General features: G+C 39.4%; 1 protein-coding gene across 5 annotated transcripts in view; it reads left to right on the forward strand.

Annotated features, from left to right (window-relative positions):
• Positions 1-12646, forward strand: part of MGAT4A (alpha-1,3-mannosyl-glycoprotein 4-beta-N-acetylglucosaminyltransferase A) — a 118874-nt gene extending 106228 nt beyond the window's left edge. For all 5 annotated transcript variants that reach the window (XM_055329020.1, XM_055329022.1, XM_055329021.1 and 2 more), the window contains 4 exons: positions 2193-2271; positions 2951-3017; positions 12323-12435; positions 12551-12646. In XM_055329020.1, the coding sequence (XP_055184995.1) occupies positions 2193-2271; positions 2951-3017; positions 12323-12435; positions 12551-12577 (286 nt within the window). In that variant the 3' untranslated portion in view covers positions 12578-12646. The remainder of the gene's footprint in view (positions 1-2192; positions 2272-2950; positions 3018-12322; positions 12436-12550) is intronic.

A 12646-nucleotide genomic window follows, 5' to 3' on the forward strand; every position in this document is an offset into this window, starting at 1 on the left:
CTGTGAATACAGTAAACAAACTGGTTGCCAAAGGGGTGGGAGTGGGGGGTTGGGCAAAATGGTGAAGGGGAGAGGGAGATGCAGGCTTCCAGTTATAGAATGAGTAAGTCACAGTCATGAAAGGCACAGCATAGGGAATATAGTCAGTGCTACTATTAAAGCAATGTATGGTGACAGATGGCAGCTACACTTGTGGTGAGCAGAGCATAACATATAGAGATGTTGAATCACTATGTTGTACACCTGAAAGTAATGTAACATGTGTGTCAGCTATACTCAAAGAATTTTAAGAACAAAGAGTCATCATAGAATTAGAAACAATTAGTTCCTCTCCATAAATAGGAATAGTCTCAAATCCATGTCTTTTGGTCTATTTTTAGCAAGTTAAAATAGTGCTTGCAAGGAATCTGCTGAAGAACTCATATACTGGAGATTCAATTTCTTAACAAATATGTTTACAATAAACTTTTGTTGACCTTACTGAGGACACATTTCTAGTAAAAGACATTTTTTAAAAATCATAGTACATTTGAATTTTCTTAGAGTTCACAGACCCATTCTGCTGGAATAGAGAAAAGGAATCACTTTTTGATTTGCACAATAACTTGTTGTTAGACGGGAAAAGCAGAAGTTGTGGTTCTCAATATGGAAATTAAATGTTGGGGAAAATATTTTCTGAATATATAACATGATATGTTTTGACTATACAAAAATTTTAAAATATGAAAAATGAAAAAATCACAACCTGAACGACACCATTTTGACCATAATGGCACATTTTTTCTTGGTAATACTGTGCACTTTCTACTTTGAAAGCCATCATAGTCTATGTATAATTTTATATCTTATATTTTATATCATCTGTTATAAGTGATTTGTAAACATTTTAATGGTTGCACAATATCCCAATGCCAGGCTGTACCATCATTTATTTCTAGTATTAAACTTTACAGATCATATTGAGTTTAGCACTGTAAATAATCACATAGTAAATACCTCTCAGTCTAAACACCAAGTTCTGTCCATTGTTCTTTTCTTAAAAGTGGCTTCCCCTGTCTTGTATTGTTGCATCTATAGCTGAGGTGAGTGGCCCATGGTTAAAGGAAGCAGCATTCCAAGTCAAAGATACCTTTTAAAAAAGTGGTCTCTCATCTGAAAATGTTGGAATTATTTTTTGGTGTAGCTTAGAGGGAGCTAATCTTAGAGGGTGCCCTTCCCTGTGAACATTTGAAAATCAGGCCTTAATCACAGGTGATTTTTCCCACAAATACCATACTGTATCATAACCATACTGTAACTGCTCCTTGCTACAATCGTGTGAAGTAGGTGGGAATCTCTGCACTGTATAGAGGAGACTCGGGCTCAGAAAGCTAATGGAACTTGCTGAAGGTGAGAATTCTGTTAAATGCGACACCCAGAATTTGGATCCAAGTCTAAGTATAAACTTCTAACCATTTAACTTAGCTAAACTTGAGTTTTCAGTTTAGATTTAGATATGCTTTGCATGCCCTATCTGGTTTTATGCCCTCCTCCCCCCAATACACTTACATATCCACACTAGTTTTCAGGATATCAAAACCTGAGGACATTATCCTCATACCCAGAGAGTATTTTAGATTAATCAGAGTTGTTTTTCAGATGTTAATACTGATAAGTGGAATTATTCAAGTATTCGAAATTGGTTAATTTACTTTCAGGCTACTAATACTAAAACTATTTGTATTGGATAAAATGAGTCTTTGAACTTGCTGTGGCTCATGGCTGTCCTGGTGAAAGTTTTCTCTGATACAAGATACAGTAGTATTATTTAGGTGCTGCAGCTTTGATTATTCCCCTTCAGGGGTTTATATATTTAAAACAGTGTAAACAGCAATATAAAATTGTCCTTTAAAAAAATCTATTAAATACATTATTAACGGTAAGCAACAAACATGCCCCTTCTGATGGAAGGAATGGACATAATCACCTCCAATTGCTTCTTTAAATTTTTAAGTGCCCAGTAACTATTCAGATATGGCACAATATGGATCGTGCCATTGCTATACGTTCTGGTGCTGTCAGCTTTGTAGTCAGAGGCTTGTTTAGAAAGCTCACTCTGAAAAAAAAAGAAAGCAAGCTCGCTTTGAGGTAAGGCAATCTTGAATCTTTGTAAAGTCTCGTCCAACTCATACTTTTATGTTTGTTTTTTTCAGTTATTTGTTCCACAGTGGTAACCAAGAACATCCAGGAGATATTCTGCTGAACACAACTGTGGAAGTTTTGCCTTTTAAGGTATGCCTATTTTTTCCCCCTTAATTTTTCTTAAGAACAGAGACTGATAGGTAGACTTGGTTGGAGGTTATTCTTGTTTATGTGGTAAAGAAAAGTCTCATGATTGCAGGATCTTAGCAGTGAGCAGAATTAATTTTTTTAAAAAATATGGAACACATAGTATATTGTCCCATCTGTCTTATTCATAGAAAGAGCCTCCATTTTGTTTCATGTTGGAAAATAACTTGGAAGTTCAGGCTAGGAAAATAAATGAATTATCATCTTACTTGAATATTTACTAGCTGCTTAATGTTTTCAGTCTCAAAATGCCATGTGGTTTTAATGCCTGTTGCTTAATACACAAAATTAATTTACTGGTCTTTAAGGAGTGCTTAGATTTCTTTCAAGTTAAGATGGTTTTTTACTTTTAATAAAAAAATCATGCTCTATTAAATTTAAAGTTGATTAAGGTTTAAATTTTCTAACCACTAATATTTTCTAACCACTAATATATAGAGATTCAGATAGCTAAAAAAATGTATTTGTATTGATAAACTCTTTAAGGTTCAAGATTGAGATGACATTTTCTCTTTTTTAGTGATAGCTGTGCCACAAACACTTTTATGTTTATTAAGCTCTATTAGATCTGTTTTAAATAGAAGTAATGATTTGTAAAAGTAATGTTTCTGTTCTGTTTTAGAGTGAAGGTTTGGAAATAAGCAAAGAAACCAAAGACAAACGATTAGAAGATGGTTATTTCAGAATAGGTAATAACCTCCTGCTTTAGAAAAACGTGCTTGACTTTTCTGGACTTACTCCTAGTTTTAAATTCTTGTTGGACATTAAGCACTTTAGGGTTACAGTTACCAGTGTGCTGCCAGGTTGTTTGTCCTCATGTGTCACTACATACTTTTATTATCTCAACCCAACCAGGAGCTCAGATCAAAGGTTCATTTGCTGGTTCCTCTTCCTCTGTCCACCTGCCCTTTCAGTGTCCCCCTCACTGATAAGTAATCTGCAGTCTCACGGGGTGACCTCAGCTACTTGCAGAGTGCATGCAGCATCCATGTGCCAGAATCTGTGCTTTTAGCCCACACCTCCCCCCAAACCTTCAGGTCTGTGTGCCTTCTGAGTGGCCCCACACTCATCGACTCTGAGCATCCGTAACACGGTCATGTCTTTTGGTCCCCATGGTTTTCGATGTCACCATTTACCTGGTTGCTTATGCCCAACTCTGGGAGACACCCTGAGCACCCACCTCCCTTGCACTGTGCGTTAGCATGAAACACGTCTGTCTGTGTGGGAATGCATAGTCCTTGGCCTGGGATGGTGCTCTCGGCCTCCGCCTCCACTTCTGAGCTAGGAAGGACTGCATCTCCCTGCGTCCTTTCCTTGGCTTTCCCCGGAGCCACCATGGTTGCCACCGTGGTTTCCTTTCTAAAATGTACGTGTTTCCATTATGTTAACCTGGGGATGGACCTTAACCACATTCCATCATCATCCCTGAGCTTCTGTCCATTTTAACATCTTGCTTCTTTTTATCCTTAATGTCCCTGGTCCTCAGACACTCGTTCCTCTAATGTTCCTTGTCCTCACGTGCAGCCATGTGTCTGGCCATTTTCTCCGCCTGAAATGACTGACTGCTATTTCTCCTAATGAATGCTTTCTCATTCTTTATTAAACCCTGCATTTGCCCCTCCTCTCTGCTCTTTGTTACCATGCTCTGTGCACCCTGTGTAACCTTGCTGTGCCACAGTCGTGCGCACTCACTGTGGGAAGGGAGGGGGCCTTGTCCCTCATGTGTCTCCTGCAGTGGACATGGGGCCTGTAGCTGCATGGTCATCAACTCAGTGAATGATTACATATTTTCTTTTATTTAAAACAAATGAATGCTTTCCTCAATAGTAGGCAGAAGAGAGTATTGGTTAAGTTTACATTGTATTACAGGACAGATACATTCTTAAAATTCTTTCTAGAGCGGTTTTACATTTGGTAGCATTGTTTCTGCTACCAGGCTTGGATGATAACTCTAATTTTTTTGTCATTCTGGTGGATGGATGAGTTTAATTATTTTCATATTTGGATTATATCTTAGCTCTTTTCTAAAAATGTACATAAAATTGGCTGCATATACAAGACATTTATTAACCCTATTACTTGTCAGTTATTTAGTGTCTGAGACTGTTGTGTTCTAGGTTAGGAAAGCATAAGAAATTGAACATTCGTAGTAAGTTCTCTGCAGCAATTTGAAGATAATGACCATCTAAAACATCATCTCATTCATATTTAGAACTGAAGAGAATTTACGGATCAGCCAGTCTTTTTGTGTAACAAAAAGGTACATCAGAAACAAAGAGCAATCGACTTTTTTTGCAATTGAATATAATTCTCCCTAAGTATGCTCTAGTGGAATAGCTTTGCAGGCAACTTTCTCTTGGTGAAACAGCCATAACTGGTGAAAATTATTTTCAAGAAAATATAGCAAATGGAGAGCCATTACTCCTGAAAATCTGAATCTCAGTAAGTACACGAAGGGGCTGTGGTGTTTGGGAGCGACCTGACCTGCTCACTACCCACTCTGCCCAAGCCCAGTGAGACCCAAATGCTGCTCTCTGCGGGTGCAGCCAGGAGCACTAGACTCCTTTCCGCCAGCTCCCACTGTAGGGCTGTGGTTTCTCACTGGGAAGAGCAGGCTGCCAGCATCTGTCATCATCCTCAACTCCACATTGCAGAAACTCGATTCCAGACCAGAGCAGCTAAGAGATGTGAGGCTCCTTCCTCCAACCTAACCTCACTCAGGGGTGACCCTCATCACCCTGACCTGAGCTCCCTTGCCCCAGCACCCTGCGAGATGGAAGCCAGGAAAACAAAGGGTGACTGCTACAACCCAGTCAGTGCTCAGAGAGCAGGGGTGTCACTCCAAGGTAAGTGGGCTGATGTCCCTACCAAAGATCCTGAGCAGTGGTGCAGAGGTGTTCTCCAGGAGAGAGTCAGTTGAACACTGGAGCTCTCCCTGAGGGGACTGATAAACTTGAAACAGAGCCTGGGGGAGTTGAGGCCTCTGAGGGACACTGTGGAATACAATGGAGATTTTGATGGCAAGCGACTAGAGGAGACAGGTAGCTAAATTGTAGACCATCCAGAAGTTTGACAGAACCAGGGAAGGAGAGAACTATTAAGAGCCTCCTGCGGTGGGAACAAGCCACAAAGACAGGCCCCACGTGGGGGCCTGGACTTAACTGGGCAGAGTGTACAGCCATTTATGCTTGAAGGCGTGTTGAAGATGGAACCCAGCCGGCAGGTAGTGGAGCCATGACGGCTGGGGGCAGGGTGGGCGGGTACAGCATCACGCCGAGGACAGGCTTGTTGAAGGAAATCCTGCCGGCATTAGTAAGTTAAAGCTGTGAGGGGAAGAGACTTGTCAGAAACCCTGGAAGGAGAGGATGGAGGGCCGTTGGGTGAGGCGCCAGGAGGGCTCAGAGGGCGGGACCCTGGAAGTCTCGCCAGTGCCAGGATTTGGGAATTCTAGTCACTTCTCAGTAATTTCCTCCTTCCTTTCCCTCTTCTTTGCTGTCTTTTAATGCTGACCTACCAGACTGTTGGGTCAGAGACAAAAATTACATTTCTTGTTCGGAAACATAGGACAGGCACATGGTACCAAAAGCAGATTTGAAGACAGAAACTTAAGTCTCCTTTGCTCTTCTTTTCCCTCCTACCCAGTGCTTCCCGGAGGCAATTCCCTTAATGATGTGTGTCCTTCCAGAAGTCTTCTGTTCATAAATAAAAATATATGAGTATATTTTTTAAAAACACACAATCACACACAAGTGATAACGTGCTCTGCACTTTGTTCTGCATCTTGTCTTTTCACTGAGCAAAATACCTATATGCAGGGGAGATGAACATTCCATAAAGCTGTAACATTTCAGATGCACAGAAGATACAGATACTAATGTAATGAGTATCTGTGTATCTGGCTTGAGATGTGCCAGTCAGTTGTTCTTCCCTAATATCTTCCTTTCCCCTTCCACCTGACGAGAACTACTGTCCTGAGCGTCGTGGTTACCGTTTGCACGTATGCTTTTATTACCTATGTGTGATACATTCCTGAACAACGCACAGTGTTAATTTGCTTGTTCTTAAATTTGAGAGCGATGAGATGTTCTGTAGTCTACAGTTTGTCTTCTCTGACCATCATGAGATTCGTCCATGTGGATGTATCTATGGCTCATTCATTTTCACTGCTGTGTAACTTTCCATGGATGAATATACATCACTGTCTGTTCTCCTGTTTGGCTATTAAATTTGTTTCCATTTTTTTTTCCTATTACAATGTTGGTCTGAACAATTCTGCACATGTATGAGAGTTTCTCTGCATTGGGAATGCAAGTAGGTCTTTAGCTGCATTATCTTCAGTTTTAGTTTATTATTTGTATTCTTTCTTCATTCTTTTAATTGGCTGCCCAGAATTCCCTCGTGTTATACAGCATATCATAATTTATAGAGCCAGTCACCTAGTGATGGATGGAGGTTTGCAGTTTTTGCTGCAATATATACTCTCTTCAGACATGTCAGAGTATATCTGCAGGATAAAATCCTGGGTGAAAAGTGTTTTTTGTTTTTTTTTTTTAAGATTTATTTATTTTAGAGAGTGCATGTGGGTGCCCGCATGCTGGGGTGGGAGGCACAGAGGGAGAGGGAAAGAGTCTTAACCAGAGCCCAGTGCAGGGCTCGATCTCACAACCCTGAGATCACAACCTGGGCCAGAACCACTTAACTGACTGCACCACCCAGGTGGCCCCTGGGTAAAAAGTGTTGTAATGAGGCCAGTTATATCATTAGATAATCATCTTTCTAATTAAATGAGCTCATCAGATGACAGTATAATATCTCATTAAAATATTTTAAATTTCATACAATTTTTCAGCACTAACTCAATAATTCAGTAACTTTTTTGTAGCATATACTTCCTACCCCATTATAGCCCCAACATGGATATACTCTTCTGAAATAAAATTAATACTTTTTTAATAAAAATATTACTTTGGAAGTTGATATGTTTAATATTACAAGTCTTGGGGGCATCTCTGGCTTAGTCAGTTAAACATAGGACTCTTGATTTTGGCTCACGTCATGATCTCAGGGTTGTGAGACTGAGGCTGGCATGGGGTTCCGCACTCAGCATGGAGTCTGCTTGTACCTCTCCCTCTGCCCCTATCCCCACTCCGATGTGTGCATGCTCTTTCTCTCTAAAATAAATAAATCTTTAAAAAAATACACAAGTATTCTCTGGTATGGTTTTCAAGTTGAACATACCTTACTAAAAGCCTAGTGATTATATTGTAAAACTCGAGTAGACTGCATGATGAGTAAACAATAGCCCTTGGTCCAGATCTGGCCTACTTCCTGTTGTTCCTCCCCCTTCCTGTTTTTGCTTAGAATGTTTAAAATTTTTGTTTCACTTTTATTTTTAAGTGGTTTGAAAAAAAATGAATTATATGTTGTAACATGTAAAAATTATAAACAATTTAAATTTCAGTGTCCATAAATAAAAGTTTTATTGGAACATAGCCATGCTCCTTTATTTATGTATTGTCTGTGTGCTTTTATGCTACAACAGCAGAGATGAGCAAGTAGTTGCAGTAGAGGTTGAGGTGGTGCTCTGATTGCTTTGTATCAGCACTCAGTGCACTACAAATGGCAGTAATGCAATTATAATTTGACAGGTTTTCAAGTGCCACACGCACCTGTGTACCACCATACTGGGACATTTTTTAAAAAATGACCAGTGTGTACCCATCATGTCAAAACTATACAAGTGGACTTTGAATGTCAGTGCTTTCTAACACTGAAAGTGTGGATAATTTTACAGAATCAGATGCCAGGTCATCGTGGTTATTATGCTGTGATGCAACAGCTGTGCTAGAGAATATATTACCATTCTGAGCCCTCATAATACTCCCAACTCACAGGAAAGCAGAGGTCAGAAAATTAGAAAAACTTAAAAGAGTATTTCATTCCAGCAGAATTTCTTCACAAAAATAAAAAATTCAAATGAGGCTGTAACCTAAGTGAGTTTCAGAGTCACTCGTGTGTTAGCCAAGAAAATAAAACTGATTACCAATAGTGAGTTAAACTGTATTTAATTAGGGGCACCTGGGTGGTTCAGTCAGTTAAGTGTCTGCCTTCAGCTCAGGCCATGATCCCCGGATCCGGCCCTGGGATCGAGCCCTGCATCAGACTCCCTACTTGGCAAGGAGCCTGCTTCTCCCTCTCCCTCTGCTTGCTGTTCTCCCTGCTTGTGCACCCTCTCTCTATCAAATAAATAAAATCTTTTAAAAAATCATATTTAATCAGAGCAGCCAAAGATACATGTGCAGATAAAATAAACTTAAAGGCCATTAAGCTTTCAGCAAAAACTGCTTGAAGAATTGAGGACATTGGAAATGGTATCAGTCAAAAAACAGACTATTGACTGTGTAGTTGTCAATGGGATATATTTATAGCATATTTTAAAGTAAACTAGACGAAAAGTGGTAACAAAAGGCAGGAAGGTAATAAATGTATATCATTGTAAGATTATTAGTAATTGGCAAAATAGTATTTTTTGAAACCAGACTGATAAAGAAGTAAATTGTAACATCTAAAATACCAATAAAAATAATATAAAAATAAATAAATGGACATGTAAAAAGAAGAGGTTGGATAGAAAATAAACAATTTAAACCAGAGAGTATTCGAAGGTTTCCTCCTCATTGTAATTATAAGAATTATATTTAATATTTATGTAACAGATATTCACATCTTGTTGAGAAAACAACTCCCTTCACAGAAGATGAAAAAATACTGCAAGTATTTTATTATGCCAATTGTTTATCTTTCTAAAACCCCAACAGTATCATCTTCCTCAAAATTAAATATGATTTTCACTAAATGTTCTTTACTTAGTTGATTCCCAACTACTTGATGCTGCTGGGGTTTTTTGTTTTGGTGATTTTTTTTCCCCCTGGTCTTTTTGCATTTGTGTGTGTGAGGGTTTAAGTACACTAATGAATTTTGGACCTTTTTGGATGAGGCTATTTGCAAGATCACTGTCAGAAATCCTCGTGCAGAGTATCTGGGGATATCTCAGTGCATAAAAAGTCATTATTATATGTGGGAAACCGGATCTAGACCTGCAGTACAAAGAAAGCCTAAAAATCTTCTTATGCTAAGATAACGCTAGAATAAAAATAGGTTCAATTCTATCATTTCCATTTAAAAAGGAAGTTATTTTGTCTCAAGTTGATATATGTTACTTGTACGACCCAGTTATTTGGAGTCAATGCCAAGACTGAAGTGACTGAAGCACTGGTCTCTGAATGGTCTGCATGGAAGCAAGTATAGGCAAGAGTATTTTCCAGCAAGCTGAGAAGACACAAATGGAGTACAACCTGAAGTGGAATCTGCTAGGATGTGTTACAGTGAATGGTGGTAAAGATGCCTATGAAGAAGGCGGCTTAGTCGGATAAATTTACAATGTTTGTGAAAATGCAAACCGTTTAAAACCAATAGTTGTTATTCATCAGACAGTGTACGGGAAATACTTGAATCTGTCATATATCATTGTTTTTTTGAACCAGCAGCATCAGGAGTGAACTTCATTCACCCTCACAGGCTTTGCCATGATCAGTTCTGTGAGTTTTTGTCAGAAATACGAACTGAATGAATAGTGTGACTTGCTGGACCACAGAGCAGCTCTGGGGCTTACCAGTGATAAATTTTATCGTGGAAAACAAAAACAAAACAAAACCTTTTTCCACATTCTTTTTTTCTTTGGGGGGGGCAGGAATAAGATTAGAATTTTTCCCAGTAAGAAGAAAAAAATCAGAATTTTTTCCCTTCACTACTGTTAACTCTTTGAAAGTCAGTTTTTGCTGAAGACTTGATGATGTTTCTTAATTCAACCTAATATTACGAGACAAAATAACGCTTATATGCAAACCTTGTAGTTCAGTGAAGTCAAGGATGACATTTTTTGAACTATACAAACTAATCCAGGGGCTTCCACCTAACTTTTGCTTGGAAGGCTTGGAAGTGACTTATGTCCTGTGCCTAGTGACCCATACATGGCAAATATCAAGAAGAACCCAAGGGAATTCCATCATAAACACCTTCCAAGGGACGAGGCTGCGCCACTGAAACCACGTGCTCGCAGACCCGGATCTCGCGGTATCCAGGCCGTGGGAAGGGCACCACCCACGGTAAACTACATAAGCTCTCACGGATCCACACAGATGAACACCTGCAGTCAGTTGTAATGAGGAGGATGACTCTGAATCCCAGTGCCTGAACTGTTAACCCCCACCCCGCAAGGGAATTACGTTCTCCTTGGTCCACCTACATTCGCAAAAACACAAAAGTACTCACTATTGGTTAGAATTTGATTTCATCAGTAAACATTTTGTGGAAACTTCTCTTTCTGTAAGTACCAACCTGGTATCTTCCCTTTTCCTCTTGGCCCCCAAAGCCCAAAATACTTGCCACCTGCCCTTTACAAGAAGCAGCCGGGGTGCCGCGCCCCGGCCCCGCACCGCTACCAACATGGCGCCAGGAGCTGAGCGGAGCATGCGCACTGCGGGCCCATACCAGCCTCTGTCCTGGGCCCGCGCATGCGCCCTGCTCTGCTCCCCGTGCATAAATTCACAGACTAGCCTGAAGGGAGAACAGCCGGAAATGGTATCAGAATCGGCGAGAATCAGCAATTTTGCGGAGGAAGCTTTGGGAGATAATGTTGACTGTAGCCAGCCCGGCCTTGGGACTACACTGAACAGGCAAGATGGGTTTGGTGCTTTGGAAAGTGTGAAAGCTGCTAGTGAACCCTGTTCTCTATCAGGAGAAGTAACTCAAAGTAATGAAGCTCTTGCAGAAAAATCCAAGACTTGTCAACAAATCTTGTTGCGAAAATGGTTGGCTGATCAAGATAGCACTCGGTAATCCTTCAGAACTGGATAAATTCATAAGCGAAGAAGCATATGAGAAATACAGAAAATCTCATGAAGAATGAAAATGGGACCCCTAACTAAACTAGTATGAAACAACATAGCCTAGCATAGTCGTCTTACATTAGTGATGCATAGAGGACCTAAAATAGCAACCACTGGCAACGCCAATGGAAAAAGAAACTACTTGCAACAATGCTAATGGAAGAAAACACCCTTTGATTTTATGATTGCACATAAGCGCAATATGCATATTTTTTGCAACCCGGATATTTTTTCTTTTTTTTTTTTTTCTTTTTCTTTTATTTTTTGCAACCCAGATTTTTATGCTAGGCTCCAGTTGTGATGCTTAGAATCCTGAAATTATCTGTGGTTAAAAGCTAGTTATAAATGACAAAACATGGCCCAGAACAAACCATTTTTCTGTCACTTTTTCAATAGCATTTTGTTGTGGTTTTAGAATATTCCTCACAGCAAGAAAAATTGGATACAGAGCCTGGTACCTTTTTATAGAACGTCTTGGTCCTATCCCTAAGGAGAGCTTTTTCAGTTTGTAACTTATCATAGGGGCTTTCTATTAGAACCTCCTGGAGGAGGTATCACTTCATAATCCCTTCTAGAAGTGACACAGGGATAAAATACATACAGATTGAGCCCGTGCACAAGGCCAACCATAGTATGTATGTCTGCAAGCATTGAAACTTGTTATTACAAACTTAAACCTCAAAGGGTCAGACTAAGGGATAATACAGAATATACTTTGGTAGGGCTTGGTTAAGTCACATTTTATCAAAAACCTACATGTTCAAACATTTTTGATGCAAGAACAAATTATATATGTATATATATATTTAATTTGCAATAGGAAAAAGTATAGCTCTGCCTCATCTAATAGGTTGCTTCTAATGTAAACTTATATATACTTCATGAAAAATTTGAAAGTTGAATACAAGTAGAAAGAAGGGAAAAGTTAACCCAGGCCCTGTCTGACGATGTCTACTGGAAATATTTTGTTTTTCGTCCCTGTTTTAAGTCCTATTTAATGTGTGCTGTTTTAGTCTACCCAACACATGTTGATTTTTATTTTGAAGGGAAATTTGAGAATGGTGTTGCCGAAGGAATGGTGGATCCCAGGCTAAACCCCATTTCAGCGTTTCGACTTTCCGTTATTCAGAATTCTGCTGTTTGGGCCATTCTTAATGAGGTAAGACAATGTGTGCTATTGGTACACTGCTTAGAAGGTACATTTTTTTTTTTTTACCATATTTTGATTTCATGCGTAAGACCTTTATTGTACTTCTCGTTATTTTGTATTTCAGATTCATATTAAAAAAGTCACCAACTGACCATCTGCTAAGAAACCAGTACATATTTTTTTCCTGTGAATTTGTTAATTAAAGATAGTTAAGCATGTA

Source organism: Nyctereutes procyonoides, unplaced genomic scaffold (assembly GCF_905146905.1).
Source record: "Nyctereutes procyonoides isolate TBG_1078 unplaced genomic scaffold, NYPRO_anot_genome, whole genome shotgun sequence".
NCBI classification, from domain to species: domain Eukaryota; kingdom Metazoa; phylum Chordata; class Mammalia; order Carnivora; family Canidae; genus Nyctereutes; species Nyctereutes procyonoides.